This window comes from Humulus lupulus, chromosome 3 (genome assembly GCF_963169125.1).
Source record: "Humulus lupulus chromosome 3, drHumLupu1.1, whole genome shotgun sequence".
In the NCBI taxonomy this organism is placed as follows: domain Eukaryota; kingdom Viridiplantae; phylum Streptophyta; class Magnoliopsida; order Rosales; family Cannabaceae; genus Humulus; species Humulus lupulus.
In genome coordinates, this window is record NC_084795.1 from 35997982 (window position 1) to 36023783 (window position 25802).

General features: G+C 36.3%; 1 protein-coding gene across 2 annotated transcripts; it reads left to right on the forward strand.

The window, feature by feature from the left end:
• The first annotated feature begins 21525 nt into the window (after positions 1-21525).
• LOC133822530 (mulatexin-like) lies at positions 21526-23021 on the forward strand. Of its 2 annotated transcripts, none has more exons than XM_062254903.1 (3): positions 21526-22037; positions 22100-22268; positions 22432-23021. In XM_062254903.1, the coding sequence occupies exons 1-3, from the start codon at positions 21572-21574 to the stop codon at positions 22808-22810; spliced, it is 1014 nt and encodes a 337-aa protein (XP_062110887.1). In that variant the 5' UTR covers positions 21526-21571; the 3' UTR covers positions 22811-23021. The 2 variants fall into 2 exon arrangements, with proteins under 2 accessions (XP_062110887.1, XP_062110888.1); XM_062254904.1 differs by having other exon boundaries at positions 22115-22268.
• The last annotated feature ends 2781 nt before the right edge of the window (positions 23022-25802 follow it).

Here is a 25802-nt window from a genome sequence, read left to right on the forward strand (position 1 = left end):
TTATTCTTTTAATCTATGTAATTAAAATATGGAGCCACTACCAGGAAAAGAAGAGGTCGTTCTTGATCCAAAAATTTGCAACAGATCATCGACAAAAATAAAGGTTCGTTGACTCAACAATTTGATCTGAAGGAGGGAACCTACAAAGCAATTGGTGATCATGGGACATTGTTCACAAGGCTTATTGGTAACCTTGTTGGTCATCATGTGTCGTTATATTATGACTCGTGGCAGGGTGTTCCGGAGGAGCACAAGATAGGATTAATGGTAAAGGTTGAGCTAAATTTATCAAATTATTCAAATGTAATGTTTTTTATAATTTCAAAATTCTAACAAGTTTTTAATTTTTTTGAAGGAATTTTTCATTCTTCCCAGAGCTCTCCCCGAGTGGCGACTGATAGAGACTGGATTTGAGCGAGAGTTTCAGGATCACTACAATGATAGAAAATGTCGAAAGAAAAAACATTTCGATGAACATGGAGGGTATGATAATATCGAGACAGCCATAAAGAATCCACCCAAGGACATTGACAACGAAAGTTGGTAGAAGTGTGTTGACCTCTTCACCTCTCCACAGTTCATGGAACGCTCAAAGGCAAATGGTGCCAACAGAGCAAGACAAAAGTGTAACGCCCTACTACCCAAGGACTATTACACTGTGTATTTTAAATATTGATAAACTTGCTAAACGAGTCATTTGGTCATAATCGTGTAACTAACCGTGATTAATGGTTTAGGGTAAAAAATTTTTATCACAGATACAAACATTTTACTAAAACGTTTACTCTATACATGGGATCCCAAAATACATTTAAAAGGTTTATTACAATAAAAGAGTTACAACATGCCGAATTAAGCAGAAAAATAGTGTTTGACCCTAGTTCCTCTTTAAAACCCTCGACAGTGGTGGTCAAGCAGCCGCATATGTACACATCGTCAACTAAGCTCTCCAAATCAAGGATGGTCCAGCTTTCTTTTCCCTTCACCTGCATCACATAGCACCCATGAGCCGAGGCTCAGCAAAAAAAAAAACGTAAGCATGCTCAGATGCAGTTAATAATTTGTTACCAAATATAATAAGCATGCCTAGCAGTAATATCCCTACTCATGCATGCATACAAGTAAAATAAAAGATTATAGAATCATTCTGGGGCTTGCAGCCTTAATCAGATGACCATAGAGTCAACCTGGGGTCCTTTGCCCTAAATAGATGACCATAGAGTCAACTTGGGATGCCTTTCCTTATCCTCTGTATAACCAGCTTTGGAGCTGATCTAGCGTACTTGGGGCTAAGTTTTCTCCAACCAATAGATCTGTCAAGCGTATGATACGCTCCTAGTTAGGCTAAACCATATGCACCAGCGCTCCGCACTATTGCCATGCTTGACTAATATGTCAATGCTTTATGACCAGCACTCAGTGTGCTAATGTCATCCTTGACTAATAAGTCAACGCTTTACGACCAGCACTTACTGTGCTAATGCCGTCCTTGACTAATAAGTCAATGCTAGGATATAGGACTAATAAGTCACCTCGAGACCCTTAGCCTTATCATCTGTATAAGCGTACCTGGTGCTGACCAGCGCTCCACGTGCAAATGTCGTCCTTGACTAATAAGTCGATGTTATATGACCAGCACTCAATGTGCTAAGGTCGTCCTTAACTAATAAGTTAATGCTGGGACCCAGCCCTAAGATATGGGACTAATGAGTCACGCCGATGCCCATTGCCCTATCATCTGTATAACGAGCTTTGGAGGTGATCTAGCATACCTGGCGCTGACTTTTCCCTGACCAATAGGTCAGTCAAGCTTATGATGCGCTCTTGATTAAGCATAACAATAACGACCAACACTGGGCGCTATTGCCGTTCTTGAGTAATAAGTCAAGCATTTCTCAATAAGATAATGCAAACAGGCATATATCATATATCAAATGTCTAGATATAAGCATTCAACATGTTTAATCAATTATCATAAGCATAATCATAATCATGCACATACTCAACCGTTCATGCCCTATTCATGCTCCTTGTTTAACGATTCAGAATCACAAGCATAATAATAATCATGCACATTTATAGAGACTCAAGCTCTGATCAATTCTATATTCAACATTTAGGCCATGCCATAATCACATTGATCACATACTGGGTGCAGTTTTCTTACCTTTAGTCAAAGCACAGGTTACCAATAAACGACCCTCGAGCATGATCTTGATTCTGAATCCCTAGCGATAACATAGTCACAACCATAATATAGAATCATGACAAAATGATTAAACACATGCTTCCGAACCGAGTCTTAGCCTCCAAGACATCGAATCCTACTAAGTCAGGTAGTAGGATCGTTCCTGAGCCCTTAGGTTTAAGTTCCCATGACTAAAAACTCATTTTGGCCATTTCTGCCCTTTTGGGCAGCGACCCCAAAAACTTGAGTCACGGCCTGCTCAAGAATAGGGACTAACTCCTTCTCTATTTGCGTCGTGAGCCACGACCTACGAAAAATGGGCCATGGCCCAAAGTGCCCCCAACAGCCAAAAACATCCTTCTTTTCCAGCATGGGTCGTGTCACACAATAAAAGGGTTGCGACCCAACCATGAACACAACCCAAAAACTCTGATTCTCCCACTTTAAATCCTTCTGAAAACCCATCCAAACATACCCAAATCTCAAAAACAAAGTTCCCAATCAACTCAATGGCACAAAATCCTCAAAACCCAAGCTTCAAACAACTCAAAAACTAATCAAAACATAAACTCCAAATTCAAAACTTAAGAAATTCTAGGATACAGAAACTCGGAAATTCAAAGCTTAAATTACCTCTGATTATGTTGTTTCTCGCTAAATCCTCCGGTTATTAAGCTTTTAATCTTTCCTAGAATACTTATGACTTGATCCTTGCTTGAATCTGAGTCCTAAAACTCGAGTTTCCTTTGAAAATGTGATGTATGGTAAAAAGGGATAACAGGAGAGAGAGAACGCACTGAACATTCTTTTTATGTTTCTGATAGGTTACTTCGAACTTAAGTAACCTCAAGAAAATCCCAATGCTCGGCGTCCCAAAAACGTCCCCGGGGGAAAAATAGTCAAAATTCCTAGAATTCCCTCCTAATCTCACTAACTCCCAATATATCATCAAATATTTATTCCCATTACCCAATAACTCGGTAATGTATTAAATACCCATTATACCCCTTCAGTCACATCGAGTCAAGTATGGGTCCCGTTGTGATTTTCCCACTAGCTTGCTCCTTAGGATCATCTCGTGCCGAGTACCCCATATATATCCACATAATAATTTAGTCCCACACATATATCACATATATGCCAAATATACCCTTAACATGCCAAATTACAAAAATTTCCCTTTTAATCAGAAATGGGCCCACATGCATATCAAGTTATATTATAATATAACTCAAATAATCATAAAATGATACACATATATATATATATATCACATAATCACATAATTTCCATAATTTTCCATCCTGGCCCCCTAATCAAGGCCCTAAGCCTTATTAGGTAATTTGAGATATTACAACTATCCCCTCCTTTCAGAAATTCCATCCTCAAAATTTTACCTGAATAGCCCAGGATATAGATCCAACATATCTAATTCCAGTTCCCAAGTCACTCCCTCGACCTTACTTTTTTTGTATAATACCTTAACCAAAGGTATAGCTTTGTTCCTAAGAATCTTGTCATTTCTGTCTCATATCTGAACTGGCTATTTTGCATAAGCTAATTCAGCCTCCAATTCCAAATCCTCATAACTCAACACATGAGTCCCATTTAACATGTGTTTCCTCAACATCGAAATATGAAATACATTATATACAGCCGATAGTGCCAAAGATAAGGCTAATCCATAGGCCACCTGACTGATCCTCTCCAGGATTTCAAATGGTCCTACTAATCTAGGGCTCAACCTACCCTTTTCCCAAATCTCCTCACCCCTTACCATGGTGAGACTCCACGTTCCTGTATTTCAAATTAACATAACTTTTCTGTCTATTCTGAGAAGCAAGCATCACAACTTTAATCTTTTTAATAACCTCAATAGTCCTTTGAATCACCTCAGTATCCAAATATAACGTCTCACCCATCTCATCCCAGTGAATGGGCGATATACATTTCCTACCATACAACATCTCATAAGGTGCCACTCCAATAACCAGATAACTCTCTCTGATTTACCATTAGTCTAAGGATAATAATCTGTACTGAACTTCAGATGTATGCTCATCACCTTCTGTAACCTTTTCAGAAACTTGGAAGTAAATACAGGGTCCTTATCCATCAGGATAGAACTCAAATTCCATATAAGCATACTATCTCTCTCACATAGAGATATGCATACTGGTCAACTGTATTGCTCGTCGTCACTAACAAAAGTGAGCTGACTTAAAATACCGGTCCATAATGACCTCAAATTGAATCACACTGGCCCACTATCATGGGCAACCCAACCACGAAATCCATTGTGATGTCCTCATACTTCTACTTTGGGATACATAAAGGCTGTAATGGACTTACTGGTTTCAGATACCTTGACCTACTAAAAAGTCAAGCTCCTTGCCACGACTTAGTTACGTCCCTCTCCATCCCAAGCCACCACTATAAATCTTTCAGATCCTGGTACATCTTCATGGTGCCTGGATGAAGAGAATAACGGGTAGTACGAGATTCATCCCGAATCTTCCATCAAATCCCAGTGTCCATCGGATCCCAAGTCCGATCCTTATACCTCAATAAACTCATGCTTGACACTGCATAATCCATAGCTAATCTAGCTAAGATATTCCCCTCAATCCTTCCCATTTATGGATCACTCAACTGTTTTTATTTTGATCCTTTCTAAAAAAGTAAACTCAAGCGTTATGTTAACCAACTAGCCCACCACTAACCCTATTCCAGCTCTGGTCATATCATTCATCTGATGTGTTGCATAGGCAATCACCTTTTCTGACAATGAGGTAACAAAACTTGAGAATTCTTCTGCAAAACACATGTAATACCCTGCTAGTCCAAGGTAATCTTTGAGACATTCCTTGGCCTTGTCCAATCTCTAATTGAATGTATACCCCAATATTGTCGATAAAGATGATCACAAACCAATTCAAATAATCTTTGAACAACCTGTTCATCTGATCCATCAAAACTACTAGAGCATTAGTCAAACTCAAGAGACATGACTCAACACTCCTAGTGCCCATATCTGATATAAAAGGTACTCTTCTGCTTATCCTTCTCCCTAATCTTCAGCAGGTAATAACCAGATCGAAGATCCACCTTGGAGAATACCATCTTACTCAATAAATGAACATTTAATTCCTACAACTCTGCTGAAGTCGTTCAATATTGTGCCATAAACCTAGTTCCGTCCCTGGAATCAACATAATCACTATTCTATCTCTTGGTGTAGAGGTAACCCTAGCAGATCCCCTGAAACATATCCAAAAACTCACAGACTAATTCAGTCTGTCCTGGCCCCACTAGCATGACCTGAGTGGTATCCACCACACTAGCTAAGAGTCCTATGCATCCTCCTACAATAGGTCTCTAGCTCTAAGTACAAATGCCATAAGTATACGGGGTCCATGCAGAGTACCTACAAATACAATGGTTTCTCACCCTCAAGCCCAATGGTTACTATATTTTCCTTACAATCTATCATTACCCCATACTTGGCTAACCAATCCATATCCAGGATCATATCAAAGTCGATCATAACCAACTCTATTAAATCAACTGATGAGTCTCTTCCCATAATAATCTAACTCATCTCTTAAAATTACCAATAGAGTACCCAATTCTCATCACAACATAACCATATAATCTGCATATCAAATCTATGCCTCTCTAGATGCAACAATACAAGGAACAACATGGCACCAAAACTAGTCATCATAATACAAGAATCAAAACTAGGAAGTCGACCTGCCACTACTGAGGAACAACCTCATTCTCAATCTTTGACTCTGACTGTGTCAGAGCAAACACTCGAGCTGGAGTCGAGCTATCCACCCCCTTTGGTTCATCATTCCTTAGCTCTGGGAAATCTCTCTTGAGGTGCCCAATCATCCTACATAAGAAACATGCCTTTGCTTGGCATTCTCCTAAATGATGTCTCTTACACCAAGTGCATTCTGGGCAGATTTTCCAATCCTCATCCTTGCCCTGATGGCCTATCTGAGCACTTCGGAACCCTTTTTCTATACAAGAGGTAACAAATACAGTGATAACTTTTCTTTCGTGATCATTGGGACCTCTGCCCTTGCCAGATCCAATAAACAGAGGTAGCACTACCTAAGCTCCGTGCTCTCTGACACACTCACTCCAATTCTTGTTTCTTGTGCCCTCAACAACAAGGGTCCTCCCTACCACCTGAGCGTAGGTAGAGATCTCATGTACTGGGGTGATTCTAACGCCCTGAGCTATTCTAGAATTCAATCCATAGATAAATTGCTCCTTCCGAGCTACATCCGTGGGTACCATATAAAAAAGCAAACTTGGCCAAACCATCAAATCTTTTAACATACTCTGTTACTGTTGCATTCCCTGAACCAGGTTCACAAAATCATTTGTCTTTGCAGTCTTAACTGCATCATAGTAATATCTCTCATTAAACAACTGACTAAATTCTTTCCAATTCATCGCAATTGTGTCTCTTGTTCGGGATACCACTTCCTACCATGTTTGGGCATCTTCCCGCAACACATATGTAGCACAAATCACCCTATCGTGACCTACCACCCCCATACTCTCGAGTATGGAACTAATCATGCCCATCCATTGCTCTGCTCTTATTGGATCTAGGCCTACCTAAAATACTAGAGGGTAATATTCTTGAAATCTCCCACACAAAAATTCCCATCTATTCTCAACCCTAGATTGAGCCAATACTAGTTCCATTCATGGCATAACAAAGGAAGATTTGTTCTCTGATAGAACCTGTTGTTTCGAACACCTTATATCTTCCTCTTTCCTCTTCAATATTAATTGCATATATGTAAACACCTGCTGCCAATTCTGAGGGGCAGCCAGAGGGTTCAGGCCTTGGCTGTAATTCCCAACCTCGATATAACCACCACCGGGTCCCATTAACTGCCTTGGGTACATCACCTCTGATTTAGTCTATAGTCAATAACATGACCCATTAAGCATGATGAGCACATTCAAAAGCCTTCCCCCACGTGAACAATCACACAACACCACATTCACATACCCCTGCGTTACCAAAATACATGGCCACAACATTCATGCATCAATCAATAACCCCTCCTCTTGCCATCAAGATCTCTTGTTCAAAACTCCAGCATGCATATAACACATTCATATATCAACTGAGTTGGTAATCACATAATCATATCAATAGTCAAGGGCCATGCATTATCAGAATCTCATGCTTCCTAATAAGGCATGCATGTAAAGCATTTATATCCTATTTAAGCACTCAAACATATAACAACATAAATAGTCACCATACCCTGACTGGAGCTTGTCTTTAGTAACGAGTGTACATGCCTAGCTTCTCTCCAGGAACCCTTAACCTTGGTATGCTCTGTGTAACGCCCTGGATAGCCAAGACCGTTACACTGTGTGTTTATAAAAGTGCCAGACTTTCTAATCAAGTCATTTAATTAAAAATGTGGTACCGAAAGTATAATGGAACTAGAGTTAAAATATTTTGGTCTCAAAAGCTGCATTTCTTATAAATAAACATTTTCTGTTTACACGGGATCCCAAAAATAAGAAGATTAAAACCATTTACAAAGATCCATGATTTAAATACAGTAATTAGCCACTCTAAGGCAAAAAAGATTGATAGGAATTCCTTGTCCTGATCCACTCCTCGGCCATGGCGGCCAAACAGCTGACTATGTATACTCAACCCTGCAGCTCTCCATCTCAGGATTGGTCCAACTTGCCTTTGCCTTTACCTGCACCACACAACACCCGTGAGCCAAGGCCCAGCAAGAAAACACAATAACAGAGCATAAACAATCATCAGACAATTCAATATCTCATATCACATAAACATATTCTCATTAAACCAAACATCCATGATAATCAAGTATACCAAACATGTCATTTCACATCAATAATTAATCACAAATGATAACTAGGGTTAGCGCCCTTAGGCCGCACCCTCTGTTTATCCCACTAACTCCGGTTCGCTTAAACCGAGCCAAGTGAATATTAAGCTGTCCTCAGCTACCAGTGGCCAAGCCGCGCCCTATACGCAAATATTGTATACGGCACCCTTAGGTCGTTTATCACATGTCCCATGACATAATACCATCATTGAAATTATACAGATATCGAGAGCACTTAGTCCCATCATAAACAAATAACCGGGTGCAATTTTCTTACCTTTGAATTCGCTAGCTTCATTCACTTGATCCTCAAGCACGATCCCTCTTGAGCCCTAGCGCACACTTAGTCACAACCATAGATCAGAGTCATCACCAACCCTCATGTCCAAAACCTAACCTCATGACCAATTCTGAGCCCTTGGGAAGCTCTAATTCCACCAAACGGGGTGGTGGAATCGAACCCCAAACCACCGGGCAAAAACCCTCTTCAGGAAGCAGGGTAGCGCTACAACACTCTTTGGAGGGCGCTACAGCGCTACAAGCAGAACCCAAAAACCCCCAGACAACCTAGCCTAGCGCTACAGCGCCCAAAGGCTAGTGCTAGTCACAGAACCAGCAACACTGCTTTTTCCTTCCTGCGATTTCCCCGAGCCAAGCCTTACCAAAACTTTTCCAATTTTCAACCAAACCTAAAAACAAGCTTATCAACATGCTCCACTCATCCCAAGCATCCCAAATACCCAAAACCCAATCACATGCATCCCTAATCTCAAAATTCACCATGGTTGAACCTCAAACTCAGAAACTTCAGCACAACAATCAAAACTTCAGAATTTAGAGCTTAGAATTTCATACCTTCAATGGGGATTCGACCTTAAGTCAGCCTCTACACCTCCTTGGCTTACTCCTCCTCAATCCTTGGTTTGAATTCCCTAGTGTTCCCATCAAATTCAGCTTAGACACCTTAGTTCAATACCAAAACCAGAAACTAAAGAAACTTCAAAGTCTTACCTTAACTGAATGGTTTGTTCTTGCTAAACCCTTGCCAATTCTTCAAGCCAGACCAAGGACTCTAGCCTCAAGCTTGACTCTGGCTTCCCCTGAGTTTCTGCTTCAAAATACAGCAAGAACTAATGAAGAAAAACCTAAATCAACCTTGACAAAATGGCCTGCTCTTCTTTCCCCTCTTTTCTGTCTTTCCTTTCCTTTCCTTTCCTTTCCTTTCTTCAGACTTCTACTTCATTCTACAAACTCCACTAAGAATAAAGCCTCAGTTATACCTATCTTTATATTACAAATGACCACAATACCCTCCCCTTTAATTCTAAATCCTTTAATCCGCCTAGGGGCATTTTGGTCATTTTACCCAATTCCCGCTAAATCCTCAAGTGCCTCTAATTTTTTCTGCTTACTTCCCGATACCTAATTAATCGCCAATTATATTCCTCAATATCAAGATAGACCCCAATATATTCTCTAAATTCCCATTTATACCCCCAGGCTCGCCCCGAGCCGAGTATAAATCCCCGTCGTAACTTTTCCGCTAACCTGCTCACTAGGATCGTCTCGAATCACAGATCACAAATATATCCACATAATAATGTGGTCTCAACAATTATCACATACATATACAGTTATGCCCTCAACGGGCCAAAATTACAATTATGCCCTTTCTAACCTAATCAGGGCCTACATGCATACTAATACACATAGTCATGCATCTCATATATTCAAATAGTCATATAGCATACTTTTAATCATTAAATCACATATATTCCAATTATGCCCTCCCGACACACTAATCAAGGCCCTTAAGTCGTATTAGTAAATTTGGGTCGTTACACTCTGATACCAAGTTGTAACGCCCTATTACCCAGGGACCGTTACACTATGTATTTTAAATAGTGCTAAACCCGCTAAAAGAGACAGTTGGTCATAATCGCGTAACTAAATGTGATTAACGATGTAGGGTTAAATTTTTTGATCAAAGATACAAACGTTTCACTAAAATGTTTCTTGTATACATGGGATCCATTTAAAAGGTTAATTACAATAAAGCAGTTACAACCTGCTGACCTAAGCGGCAAAATAGGGTTTGACCCTAGTTCCTCTTTTAAACCCTCCACCGTGGTGGTCGAGCAGCCGCATATGCACACATCATCACCTAAGCTCTCTAACTCAAGGATGGTCTAGCTTTCTTTTCCCTTTACCTGCACCACATAGCACTCGTGAGTCGAGGCTCAGCAAGAACACTTAACATGCTCATAAGAAGTTAATAACATGTTACCAAATCATAATAAGCATGCCTAGCAGTAATAACCCTACTTATGCATGCATACAGTTACAAAAGTTTGATTATGGAAGCATTTTGGGGCTTGCAGCCCTAATCAGATGACCATAGAGTCAACCCGGGGTACTATGCCCTATATAGATGACCATAGAGTCAACTTGGGGTCATTTTCCCTGTCCACCATATAACCCACTTTGGAGCTGATCTAGCATACTTGGCGCTAAGTTTTCTCTGACCAATAGATTGGTCAAGCGTATGATGCGCTCCTGGTTAGGCTAAACCATATGGACCAGCGCTCCGCGCTATTGCCATGCTTGACGAATAAGTCATTGCCTTACGACCAACACTCAGTGTGAAAATGCCATCCTTGACTGATAAGTCAATGCTATACAAACCAGCACTCACTGTGCTAATACCGTCCTTGACCAATAAGTCAATGGCAGGATTTGGGACTAATAAGTCACCCTGGGGCCCATTGCCCTATCCTCTCTATAACCAGCTTTGGAGCTAATCTAGCGTACTTGGTGCTGAGTTTTCCCCGACCAATAGGTCTGTGAAGGGTATGATGTGGTCCTTGTTAAGCATAACCATAACGACCAGCACTCAACGCACCATTGTCGTTCTTGACTAATAAGTCAAGCCTTTCCCAATAAGATAATGCAAACAGGCACATATCATATGTCAAATATCCAGATACAAAGCATTACACATTCTTAATCAATAATCATAAGCATAATCATAATCATAATCATGCACATACTCAGGCGTTCATGCCTTATTCATGTTCCTGTTCAACAATTTGGAATCACAAGCATAATAATAATCATGCACATTTACAGAAACTCAAGCTTTGATCAATTCTATATTAAACATTTAGGCCATGCCATATTCACATGTATCACATACTGGGTGTAGTTTTCTTACATTTAGTACAAGTACAGGTTACCAATAAACGACCCTCAAGCACGAACCTGATTCTGAACCCCTAACGATAACCTAGTCACAACCATAATATAGAATCCCGTAAAAAAATGAGTAAACACATTCATCTAGACCGAGTCCTAGCCTCTAGGATGTCGAATCCTACCAAACTCCATAGTAGGATCGATCCCGAGTGCTTCGGTTTAATTTCCCATGACTAAAAACTCATTTTGGCCATTTCTGCCCTTTTGGGCCGCGGCCCCAAAAACCTGAGTTACGACCTACTCAAGAACAGGGACTAGCCCCTTCTCTGTCTGTGCCATGGGTCGCGGCCTCCCAAAAAGGGGTCGCGGCCCAAGGTGCCCCAATAGCCAAAAACCACCTTTTTTCAAGCCTAGGCCACAGCACACAATAAAAGGGTCGCGGCCCAACCACGAACACAGCCCAAAAACTCTGATTTTCCCACTTTAAATCCTTCCAAAAACCTATCCAAACATACCCAAATCTCAAAAACAAAGTTCCCAATCATGTCAATGGCACAAAATCCTCAAAACCCAAGCTATAAACAACTCAAAAACTCATCAAAAAATATACTACAAATTCAAAACTTAAGAAATTCTAGGAAACCAAAACTCGAAAATTCAAAGCTTAAATTACCTCTGATTATGTCGTTTCTTGCTAAATCTTATTGCTATTAAGCTTCTAATCTTTCTAGAATCATTATGACTTGATCCTTGCTTGAATTTGAGTCCTAAAACTCGAGTTTCCTTCGAAAATGCGACATACGGGAAAAAGGGATAATGGGAGAAAGAATGTACTGAACGTTCTTTTTATGTTTATGACCGGTTACTTCGAGCTTAAGTAACCTCAAGCAAACCCCAATGCTCAGGGTCCCAAAAATGTTCTTGGGGGCAAAATAGTCAAAATTCCAAGAATTCCCTCCTGATCTCACTAACTCCCAATATATCATCAAATATTTATTCCCATTACCCAATAACTCGGTAATGTATTAAATACCCATTATACCCCTTCACTCACACCGAGTCAAGTATGGGTCATGTTGTGACTTTCCCACTAGCTTGCTCCTTAGGATCGTCTCGTGCCGAGTAACCCAAATACATGCACATAATAATGTGGTTCCCCACATATTTCACATATATGCCAAATATACCCATAACATGTCATATTATGAAAATTTCTCTTTTAATAAAAAATGGGCCCACATGCATATGTAATGCCCCTAAACATGCATTTCAAGTTATATTATAATATAACTCACATAATCATAAATATACACACATATATATATATCACAAAATCACATAATTTCCATAATTTACCATCCTGGCCCCCTAATCAAGGCCCTAAGCTTTATTAGGTAATTTGGGACGTTACAAGAAGTATCCAAGTCTCCAAGGATCGACCTCTTATGGTTATGCTTGATTTAAGTAGGTAAAGAAAAATATGTAGATAGTTTGATGTATTTTCAATTATCTTAATAATAATTTCAGTATTTAACTGATATTTTGTTACATTTTGTTTTCTAAAGATGAATCCTCAAACTAAGGAATTGCCCAGAATTATTTATAAGTTCCATGACATGCACAATCATCCGACACGTGGATGGGTGAACACAGATGTTAAGGATGCATATGCAGTGAACAAGGTGCTTTTGTGTCAAAGTTGCCAACTACTTGTTCGGACATGAGTAGTGAATCACCTTGTATCCTTATTATTTTATGCCTATCTTTAAGCCAGTTCCAATCCGTATATTAGAGCCTCATACTCAGCTTCATTATTTGTAGCATGGTGATAAAGACAGAGAGCCTCCTCTATTATCAATCCAGAAGGAGCCTCCAGTACTATACCAATTCATGCGCCATGCGAATTAGAGGCTCCATTGGTACTCATGTTCCAGATCCACTCTTCTTCCATGTTGTGTAATTGAGGTAACATGTCAGGCTGAAATGATTGTATTTCGAATAAGAAATCGGCTAGGACATATCCCTTCTTTGCTTTTTGTTGTTAAAATTGAATGTCGTATGCCCCCAATTAAATGGACCATTTGGACATACTAAGAACTTTTTTGAGAGGGTAATTTGTATACATTGTGACAGGGTGCCACTCGAAGTATTGTTTCAATCTCTTTTTAGTAGTGACTAGTGCTAGGACAAGTTTTTCTAACATATTATATTGAGTCTCCGCGTCATGTAGCATCTTGTTAGACTAGAATACTGACTTTTGCTTCCCCACTTCTTCTCTAAATAGGACTAAGCTTACATCGACTGGAGAAACAACAAGGTACATAAAAAGTTCTTACCCGTGATTGGGGAACTTAGCATGGGTTGTTTGCTAAGGTAGATTTTAAGATTCGGGAAAGCTTTCTTTAGTTCCTCTCTCCATATGACATTTACAGACTTCTTCATGTATTGGAAGAATGATTGGCATATGTCATACATGCATGATATGACTCTACTCAATGGTGTGATCTTATTGTCCTTTTGAAGATCATGAACAGTCTTTGGTTCTTGCATTTTGGACAGCGAAGTGATTTTGAGTGAGGTTTGCTTCTATTCCTCTTTTATTAACTATGTATCCTAGGAATTTCTCCAAAGCTACCCCAAAGGCGCATTTGGCAGGGTTTAGCTTCATTTGATATTTATCAAGGACATTAAAACATTCATTTAGATCCGAAGTGTGATTAGTGCTTAATATGGATTTAATGACCATGTCCTCTATATGAACTTCCATGATGTTGCTCAATTGCTCAAAGAATATTTTGTTCGTTAGCCATTGATAAGTAGCCTTAGCAATTTTGAGACCGAAAGGCATAACATTGTAACAATATAAGCCTCTTTCTGTTGTGAACATCGTAGAAATCCTGGCTTCTTTTTTCATTGGGATCCGGTTGTATCTTGTTGTCATGTTGATCATCTGGTTTATTTTGAGAATAGGGTAGCTATCTTTTGGGCATGCCTTGTTGAGGTTGGTGTAGTCAATACAAACTCGCTTCTTATCGTTCTTCTTAGGTACTACTACTAGATTGGAAATCGAACTTAGGTATAAGCATTCTTCTATGGCTCCAACGCTTAATGACCGTTCAACTTCATCTTAGATCGCTTGGTTAATTTCTGGTGTGAATCAGCATTGTTTTTGTTTGATGGCAAGAAAGTCTATTGCAATGTTGAGGCTGTGAGTTATGAGATTAGGATCGATACCAGGTATATATCATGCAGGGTCCATGCGAAAGTCTTCAGATGAATTTTGAAGAATTTCATGAGTTTATGCTATTATGCCACCAATTCTTTAGTGGGGTCGCTTGAATTGACGCATATTTCTTCTAATTTTTCATAATTGTCTTCTTCTTCTATTTGCTTAAGATAAGTTGGTAATCTGTCCTTTGATTGCTATTTGGGGTCTGTTTCTTTAGAGGCATCCACGTGATTAACTTCTTTTAACGTCAAGTAACATTTTCGAGCCTGCTTCTGACAAGTTTTAATATTTATCGTGTAGCTCTCATCGATTGATTGGCATATCATGACTTGATGATGAGTGGATAGAATGCCTTGCATATGGTGGATCCAATTCCTACCCATACGGTGAAGAAGTCGACTTACAATGTGCGTTCTGCTGCAAATACGTTTAATTTGATCACCCATTTTGGATAGACCCTGACGCAGTTAAATCCCAAAGAGTAATGGTATGTGAAACCAAAATATACTCTCAACCATTACACACAGTGATGTGCCAGTTTAGCCTAGCCAATCACATTTATTAAAACTAGGACCCACTATTTTAAATAGCAGTGACACGTCACTGTGTGTAATGTTTGGGTGCACATATCATTACTTAATCCCAAAATAGGTGTTGTTGAAGGCCTCATCTAACGTTCTTCTGGAAAGCTTCCCAGAAGAGAATGTCAACTTCGCTACCTCCATCCACTAGTACTCTGCCCAAATGGCAGTGATCTTCTTGTACTTTGATGACTAGAGGATCATCGTGGAATAAATGGATGCCTCGCAAGTCAGACTTTTTGAATGTTACAGGTTCTGCTTGGTAGCAACGCTCTTCTGGAGTGATGAAAGTTCATTGTGTGCCCTAAAGCCCGGTACCTCTTGATTCTCTCTTCCACACACTTCTAGCATTTTGTTTTTCTATCATTTTCAGAAGATGGCTCTACAGTACCTTGTATCATGACACCTACTTTAATTGTTCCTGGGTACTAAAAGAAGCGATAGCAATCGTTATTGTTGTAGGTGCTCGGGGAGTCGTGACAACATTTTCTTGTTGCGTTGGAATTGATTATGTGGCCCCTTTGATGTAATGTGTGAGGTTCCCATTTCTCATCAAGGTTTAGATCTGATTATAGAGATTTTGACATTCAGAGATGGTGTGCCCTTGATCTATATGGAAAGTGAAGAACTGATTCTTATCTTGACGCTCTGGTGGTGTAGTGATCTTGTATGGATCTCTCCAAATGGGTTGATCTTTGTTTTCTTCGTATATAGTTTTCTTGTGGTACAGTGAATTCATATGCAGTGAATCTTGGTGTGTCGTCTTGTTTTCTTCTTTTGTTCCCTTTTTGTGAAACGTCGTCGTTGTTTTTCCATTTATCTTTTTTGGCTGGCAGGGGTGGATTATTTGCTAGATGCTTGGAGATGAATGCTAGCTTCTTTTTTGTGCACATTTTCATGCTTCTAGAACTTAGAAGACCCTTATGAGCGGATCTATATTTCAGCCATGTCATACAAGGGAGTTAAGGTGAGATTCTCGTGCAAGAGGGTGCCCACTTGCAAGCTTTTAATGAACAAGTTGGCTGCGATAATTGGGCTTGCATCATGAATTTGGTGGACCAAATCTATGAATCTCTATAGATATGGCCTTGGGTGTTCATTTTCTCCTTATTCGATACAGTAACGATATGCCATAGTTCATGAGGCTTCAAAGTTTGCACTACATTGCCACAAGAAGACCTTAAGAAAATTATAGAAGGTATAAACTAATTGTTACACCCTGATTTCGAACATGAGAAGTTATGATCCCGAAAAAAAGGCTCGTTAGGTGTAAGCTCGAAATATGCACGGATGTCATATGATCCTTCAGTCAGACCGCTTTGTTGTAAATAACGACCTCGAAAGCCTAAGGGTGTGTAGCCTCGATTATGCTCCGAGCTCGCAATAGCAATGGTTTGACACATATATGCATTTCCCTGATACATCTCTTGCCTTTGGACGAGATGGTTCAAGCTCGAGAAGTGTAAGCTCGAATGTAATGACTTCGTCAATGGTAACTTGCTCCGAGCATAGGCGAAGTAAGATGACGAGCTCGCGATTAATAAGTAGTCTCGGAGATGAAGTTGACTCTGTATCTAAGATAACCAGTTAATATGAATGTATTTATTATTGTAAAATCCCAATGTTTAAAGGATATTATATAATTTTTTATCCAATCCCACATTTTATGGGATGTTTCCATGTACGTAGGAAATAATGCATTAAATGACATTATATTATTTGATTCACAAAATATCTTCCCGAAATATGTGGCAATGAATTCTGAAAACTTCTCTATAAATAGAGGAGGAAACTCCATTTGGAGGGGACCAAAATTCTGAGATCTGGAGAGAAAACTCTGGGCAACTATTCTCTAAAAAGTTTCCAGAAAACTCTCATACTAATAACACAGACTCGTGGAGTAAGCAGATTTAACTGCTGAACTACGTAAAAACATTGTGTTTTCATCTTCTTTTATTTCCTCTGACATATCCTTGTTTAATTACTCTCCTTTTTAAGTTGACGAAAAACGACGTCAACACTAATTATGGTATAGTTTCAATTGGAAAAACTAGAGAAATGCGGGGCCAGAAAATGTTGTGGAAAATACTTTGCAATGAATGGCCTTGTTATTGACTTCTAAAGCCATCTTGTTGAAACTGGAAGATAACAAGCTACCCATTCCATCTATTCAATCGAGTGAATCTGATTCGTTCTTATGAGAGGATCGCCTTTTCCATTGAAAGCGAGTAAGGATGGGATTACGAAATCTCATTGTCTTGGTTCTTTTTGGATCTATTCTATAAATGGTGATTTATCGGTTCCTCTTGTAGCCAATTCTGTCAAATCAAGGCCATGTTGTGGCCTTAATTCTGAGAATTTTTGCATTATTACTTCATGCATCATTTACTTTTTCCAATTTTCGGACAGGTGGCCAGTTTGAGATGAGTTTGATTTTTGTACTCCATGAGTGCTTAAGGTCATGTATGGGTGGTCATATGACCCACTTCTTCTATTATTATCAGGTCAACACGCCTTTGTGATAGAGAGGTTTTGTCTGTATTCTCCCAAGAGAGGATCTTGGTGGGTTCTTTGTGATCCTGGATCGCGCTTTGAAGCTCTGGGTTGTGGGTGAGCAGGAGCTGGGAGGCCGATTTTCCGTTTCACTTCTGGCGATTTTCCATGCCTGCATCTTTGTGGTTTATTGATGCTTCATTATCTTAAATTTTTTGAAGCTCAACACTTTCCTTCCTTAATTTGGCGATCTCCACTTCCATTTTTGTCTGAGTTTCTTTCAAAGCATTGATAGCGTCGTTAGAACGCTGCTGACCTTCTTCCATTAGTCGACACATTTTGTCAATTTGTTCGTTGATGTCGACTGTGGCCGAGAGTGATGCTCCGTTGGTTTTTGGTGGCATGGCTTTTTTTTCTATCGATTTGTGACTAGACAAATTCAATTTGTCGTAGAGATCGTTCTCACCAAACTGGAAGATTTAGATCAGGAATCGATTCTATACCCAAGCCTTTCCCAGAGATGGCACCAATTGTTGATATCAAAAATTATCTTTTTATTTCTTGAAGTGACTTTTCTCAAGTTCACCACTTAATTAACATTCTTCTTCGATCGAGTTTAACTTCGATGACTGTTAAGACGCTTAGGGTTTGTTGAAAGAAGAACATTTTGATGCCTAAGTCAATTCAATTTATCTATAATGAATCATGAAAAGATATATATAGGCAAAATCATAGAGTGAAGAATGATAAAAAAATCCTCCCTGTGATTGGTTATGAACCCAACTGAATTTCCCGCTCATTTGTCTTCTTAGAATACCTCTCGACAGAAGCCATTCAGAAGACCACGTTATGATTTTCATCTTCTAAACCCACCTCTGTTCTTTTATCAATAAAATTATGTGTTTCATTTATCATATTTTTAGAAAGTTTCTCGGGCTGAATGAATATTTTGGGCCCAACAGGTATCAACCAAAACAAGGGGATTTTTAAAAAATATAGCTTTTATACCATCAATGTGCAAAAATATGGAAGTTGTACTTTTCTTAATTTGTATGAGAAATTTATTAAAGAAAAAGTTAAAGTATGAAAAACACAATTAGTAGCTAACTAAAATATAGAAATGTCATATTTTTTTTATCATAGTTATGTTTTCTTTGATTTTGAAGGAAAAAAATTTTCCATCATTTTTTAATTTTTTTTTCCTTCCTTGTTATTTCTTCCATTTTTTCCTTTTTCTACTAATTTTTTCCTTCATCTTTTTTTCTTTCCATTTTTTCATTATTCTTCTTCTTCTTCTTCTTTTTCATTTTTATTTATTTATCTATTTTTTCTTTCATTTGTATTTTTTTTTTTTTCATATTATTTCAGTTTTTTTTTTCATTCTATTTTTTCTTCATTTTTGTATTTATTATTTTCTCCTTCCATTTTTTTTTTCTTTTTTCACACATATGAGCTTTTTTTTCTTCTTCAATTTTTTTTTTCTTTTTTTTTTCTACCAATTTTTTCAGTAATATTTTTTTCCTTTTCATTTTTCCATTATTTTTCTTAACCTTCTTCTTTTCATTCTTATTTATTCATCTATTTTTTTGTCATTCATCATTTCTTTTGTTTTTTTTCATATATTTTTTTTCATTTTTGTACTTATTCTTTTCTCATTCTATTTCTTTTTTTTTTCTTTTTTTTCACACATATATTTTAACATTACATAATTATTCCACTATTTTTTTTATTTATTATCTTTTATTATTGTAATTTTTTTTATAGTTTTTTCCACTATATGTAAAAAAAATTCAAATCAATTTTTTCAGCATTTTCTTTTTACTTTAACACTTATAAGAATACCAAAAATTGGAAAGAAAACTAATAAAAATATAAAAACGTGAATGGGTAACTGGTTACCTTCACATTCTTTGTATGTATATTTCTGAGGGTAACTGGTTATTTTCACGTTCTGGTGTGTGTATATTTATGGTTTCTTTATGATAACTAGTTACTTATGTTACTAAAATCATAGTTACTTCTTCTTCCTTTTCTAATCAAGTGTTCTTCCATTTTTTCCTTCAAATTTGATGTTTCTTTTCATATTTAATATGGGTAACTCGTCACCCCTCTTAGGTAACTGGTTACCCCTCTTATAGTAGAAAGTTACTCATCTCAGGATAACTGGTTACCCCTCCTGGTGCATGTTATTTAACCTATCTCTAGGATTTTTTTAAGATCAATCAAGTAGCTGGTTACCCTACCCAGGATTTGAAAAAAAAAACGTACAATCTTAAAAAAAACATGTTTATAATAAATAAATAATAATTTTAAAAACAATTCATATTACAAAAAAAAATTTGCAAAACAACCAAAGAAAAATTTAATCTAAAATTAGTAATATAAAAACAATATAAAAAAAATAACCTAAAAAAATAATAATCAAATTACAAACATACCCTTCCAAATTTGATAAAGAGTAAAACTATGACATAAACCAACTTTTAAACAAAAATATGGAAAAATAATCCCATAAAAGTAAAAATTCTTAAAAAAAAGCCTTAAATTAACATTTTTTTTTAAAAAAAAAAAAGTCATATTTTTGCATACTCTATTAAAAATCTTATATAAAATGTAATTTCCTCCCAAATCAATGTGTTTGCATATATATGGCAAAAGAAACCCCATGTAGTTCCTATTAAGAATTATAAGAAGAAAAGAGAGGATATTCTACTGAATGCTAGAAGGTTTCAATTAGTGATATATTGACAAATTTGTCGGTGTCAACCCAAACAATATGTTGTATTTATCTGGAAAAAGGAAACTGTGACAATATATATGTCGGCGCATCAGCCAAAACAGCCAACAGTGTGGAAAAAGAAATTATGAATTATAATAAATAAGACTGTATTGATTTATCATATCTTCAATTTGAATTTTCTTAAACTTATTAATATATACATATAGATAATAATAAATAAGACTTTTTAATTACGATGTAACTGATTAATGATGTATCTTGTTCAACTTTATTCAATTTTTAGGTATTAATCTAATGAAAAAGATGTGAATGATGTATCTGTGTTAAAAAGTCTGAACTATCTTCAATTTTTTGGGGAGACTTATTAAATAATATTATAGATATATAAGGCTGTTTTACAGGTGACTCGATCAAAATCTTTTTTCTCAATCAACATTATACAACTGAATATATAATTTATTAAAATAATATAGTTACAATTAATCAGTCATATAATTTTTTTGAAAATGATATTTTTGTCAAAAATCATTTAATTAAATGATCTACTTGAGCAGCCTCAGATCTCACGGGGTAAATAATTTAAAGAACCAAAGTAAAACGACAATCAACTCATGACAAGAGTCCATGAAAAGAAAGGAATCAACTTGATTAATACGTGCCATATATATATTATTATTATTTATTATTAAAAAATTACGGGCGGTGGTGGTAACATGTCAAGAGACAAACTTACTATTGCTCTGTAGACTTATAAATGATCTATTATTAATATTCCTTTGTTTGACAAAGCATACCAAAATTAATATCTTCTACCAGATATATTTTGGTCACAGTTTTTAATTAATAAAACCCTTTCATGCCCTTATTTCATTATAATTAATACAATTTAAATCAGTATATATATAGTTATTACTTTTTGAAACCTAAAGTAAAATAAAAATAATAATTAAACAAATAAATTTAGTTCTAGTTCAAAAAAATAAAACGATTAAAACTTTATCAATTGTAATAAAACAATGATAAAAATATCTCATTGCTGGGTATAGTTATTACTTATCAATGGTATTTTAATGTTTGGTGTGTATTATTATTTATGTGTAAAAATATGTGTCCCTATCAAATGGTAAAATATCAGCACTACTACGGACCGGGCTTTGCTAGCTGCGCTATATATAGGTATCTCAAACAACCTCTCATGCAAGCAATAGTAATAAGAAAGAAAAAATAATCATGAAATACCTTGGAAGTAGTCTTCTTCTCTTATCTTTAACTCTTTCCTTGTTAGTTATAGTCCTTGCAGACGAAAGAGGTGACCATAAATGCGGACCACCTAACGGCAACCCTCCATGTGGAAACACCAGATGCTGCAGCGTCCATAACTTTTGTGGTGGCGGATCTGCCTACTGCCAAGGAGGAAACTGCCGATACCAGTGTTGGTTCGTCGCACATGGTTCGAGCCATGACCTCCCCCGTGCTTTACTCAGAAACAATGATGGTATAAGCGAGATTCTCAGTGAATCAGTTTATAATGAAATGTTTAAGCACATGAAGGATTGTCCTAGCCAAGGCTTCTACAACTACGACGCCTTCCTCGCTGCTGCGGCGTCTTTCCCTGGTTTTGCTACGACTGGTGATGTCGCCACTCGTAAAAGAGAGCTCGCCGCTTTCTTCGGTCAAACATCTCAAGCGACAACAGGTTGATCGATCACTACTAAATTTTATTTTTCTTAAAATAATTATTAATTAATGCATATTTAGTTTTCTTGTACGTAGGGCAATGGTCTGATTCAATAGATTCGCATGCATGGGGATATTGTCATATAAACGGGACTACTATGGATTCTGAGAATGATTATTGCACGTCTTCTCATTGGCCTTGCGCTTCTGGCAAAAAATACAATAGTCGAGGACCAGTACAACTCACTGAGTAAGTATATCGATATCTTTCTAATAGATAGTCACAGTATGTATGTATAATGTGCTACATCATAGTATACATTTTGAGTGTGTAAAATTAGTATATAGTAATTATTTGGGATGTGGATTTATTATTTTTGACATCTTGATATATATGATACTTGATCTCTCAGCAACTACAATTACGGACTGGCTGGAGATAGTCTTGGCATAGATTTGATCAACAATCCTGATTTGGTAGCGACAGACCCAATTTTATCGTTCAAGACAGCCATATGGTTCTGGATGACTCAGCATGACAACAAGCCTTCTTGCCATGATATTGTTATCAACGCTAATTATCCCCAAGTGATCCCCAGCTATGGTGTGATTGGAAACATAATCAATGGACAAAGACAAAATAATAATCTGGTAACCGATACTAATAGTATCGGCTACTACAAGAGGTACTGTGACATTCTAGGAGTGAGCTATGGAGATAACTTGAAAAGTTGGTACGACCAATCGGTTGATGCTCACATCCAAATGCATAGATCATCTAATAAAGCGTAATAATGATTAGAAGACAAAAAATGATGGCTCTTTCTATGGACAAATAGGAAGCGGTATCTATATGAGTTCGTTCTATAGTCCTCTCGTATGATCGACTTCCTATATTATCTGTGTATATTTGTCCACGTATGGAAATGTAATAAAGAAGGTACAACTTACTAGGTTGACCTTCTTAGTTTTGAATAAATGAGCCACTGTGTCGTTTCTTCCATCTTATATAGATCTTATATACTACTATAATATTATAAAATAGTTATCCATACATAAATATTTATATATCTATACTTATATATAATATAGGGCATCAAAACGAGGTGTACCGGTGCATTTATTGTGTTCTCCGCCCTTAAGAGGATTTCGGTCCGGTTTTTCTAATAATTGAATATATTGTAGTTTCATACAAATTTTAAATTTTTTTTAAATAATTTATATATAACCGAAAATAAAGTACCAATAAAAAATTAGTTACTCGCACAGTAACTTATTTTAATCTAATTTTCGACTTATAAATTATTCAAAAAATTTCATAATGCTATAATATGTACAATATACACAATTATACAAAATAATGGTGTCGAAAACTGTCGTAGGACTGGTAACAAGCACCAATGCGGCTTTTTTTATGCTCCTAAAGAAAAATTATATATATATATGATAATTATTTTACTGGTACTTCACTTTAAGTCCTACTGGTAGAGCTTTCAGTGTTTCTTGACGCGTGAACAGTTTTCGGCGCAATTTTTTTTATGACTGTGTATATTGTAGCTATTTAAAACAACCTGCAAATTTTCAGAAAATTCTGAATAGTTTACGGTACCGAAAACTAGGTTCAAACATGTTGTTTTCCACGCGCATAAAAAAAATTAGTCACGAGTGCAACAACATGTTTGAACCTAGTTTTCGGTACCGTAAACTATTCGAAATTTTCTGAAAATTTGCAGATGCTCTAAATAGCTACAATATACACGTTCATAAAAAAAATCGCGCCGAAAACTGTTCACGGTTTATAAACACTGAAAGCCCTACCGGTAGGGTTTAAAGTAAAACTCCTATAGAAAAATTTCCATATATATATAATTATAGAAAGATAGACAATTGACCGACTACACCTTACATACCATTTTTTATATTCTTCTTTTTTATGTTTCTCCTTTAACAAGTTAATATAATCTTATAATTTTTAAATTAAGTAGGATTTATTTAGTAGTTTTCTACTTTTTGTTATTATGTTCTATTTGTCATTATCCTACTATCTGCCTATTGTTTCAAAATATAAAATATAAAATATATATATATATTTGTCCTTTTGAAATTTGCGATTCTTTACAATTTTCCTCATTACAACTTCTTTTTCATTCTTTTTAATGACTTATTTTTTTTTAATAAATTTTGACTTTTATGTTCAATTTAAAATATTAATTAAACAATTTGTAAATAACATTAAAGCATTACTAATTCTCCCATAATAATAATTTTATAATCAAAATATAATTTTATTTTTATATTTTTGAAATATCTTATATATTTTATAAAAATATTAGGAGTTTATTAGAATAAAATAAAATTGTAAAAATAGAATATTTTACTCTTTAAAATAAAATTTATTATTAAAGTGTTTTGAATAAAATTTTTTTTGTTAAAATATTTAAAAATCTATTTTATTTTTTCAAAATAAATAATTTAAAGTTTAATCAAATTAAAAATAAAATTATTTTAAAAAGTAAAACATTGTTTTTTTTAAATAAATTTATATTTGACTTAAATAATATTTTCTAAGATTTTTATGAAATGGTAGAAAGTATAAGAAAATCAAGTAAATGAATAGAGCGTTTACTGTCTTATTAAAATGAATATGACGAAAAATCTACTTAAGAGGATATTTTACATTATTTTGTTAAACAAATTGAATAAAGGGGAAATTACAAATATGACTCTTTTAAAACGTTTATAAAAAAATATGGGAGTTTTTAAAAATTCTTATTTTATGGCTATTTTTTCTTTCTAAAATCTTATGTTTATGGGTTTTGTTTTCCCATATTTTTGTATAAATTTGTGTTTATGCCATATTTTTGTTCTGAATTATGTTATTTAAAATTAGGAGGTTTAGTTTTGTAATTTTTTTTCTCTTTATCCTTATTTGTTCATTTGTTATTTTTATATTACCTATTTTTTTTTTTTTGGTAAATGAGAGAAAAGTATATTAGACCAAACATATTTACATCCTACAGCACCTCTAAAGGCCTGATTTTTTGATGTTCTAATTACAATTGATCAAACCAATTCATGTCTCTAGGTGTTAGTTCTTTGTATGTAATTCCTTTTATCCTCTATTTGACCTCATTTTTGATATTTTGTACAATTGTGACCACCTGTTTACATCTATACTGCCATAATACTTCATTCCTGTTTAGCCAAAGGTGATAGCTCATTGCAACCAAAGTAACTGTGAGTACTCCTTTTTTGAACCTGTTGTGCATGCTGTGCCTTATATTACTCATCAACCCATGGATCGACATTGCTGGTGTCCTCCACTTTAGCCAATGCTTCACTTCCTGTAACAGTCTGCTGCTGTATATACACTCAAAGAATAAATGTTGCATGCTCTCTACATCAGCTACACACACTACACACTCCACCTCTTGACAGATTTGGAACTTCTGCAACCTCTCTGGCTTGCAGTCTTCCCAACATGATTAGCCAAAACAAAAATCTATGTTTTAGAATAGCTAATTTATCCCACACCAGATGATGCCATTAACTTCTCGCTGTATTGGGCATAATAGTCGATATCCCTGTTTCATCTGATATGTTTCAGACTCGAATTTCTAGGTATCCACAAGCACTTAAAGCTGTTTTTAACATTGACTATTTGCTTCCAGTACCAGCTACTTGTTGATGGAGCTTCATAACTCCACCAGTCAGTTGTTCCCAAATAGACATGGTGAACCCACTTGATCCAAAGGTTGTCTTGTTTTGTTGCCACAGCCCATAT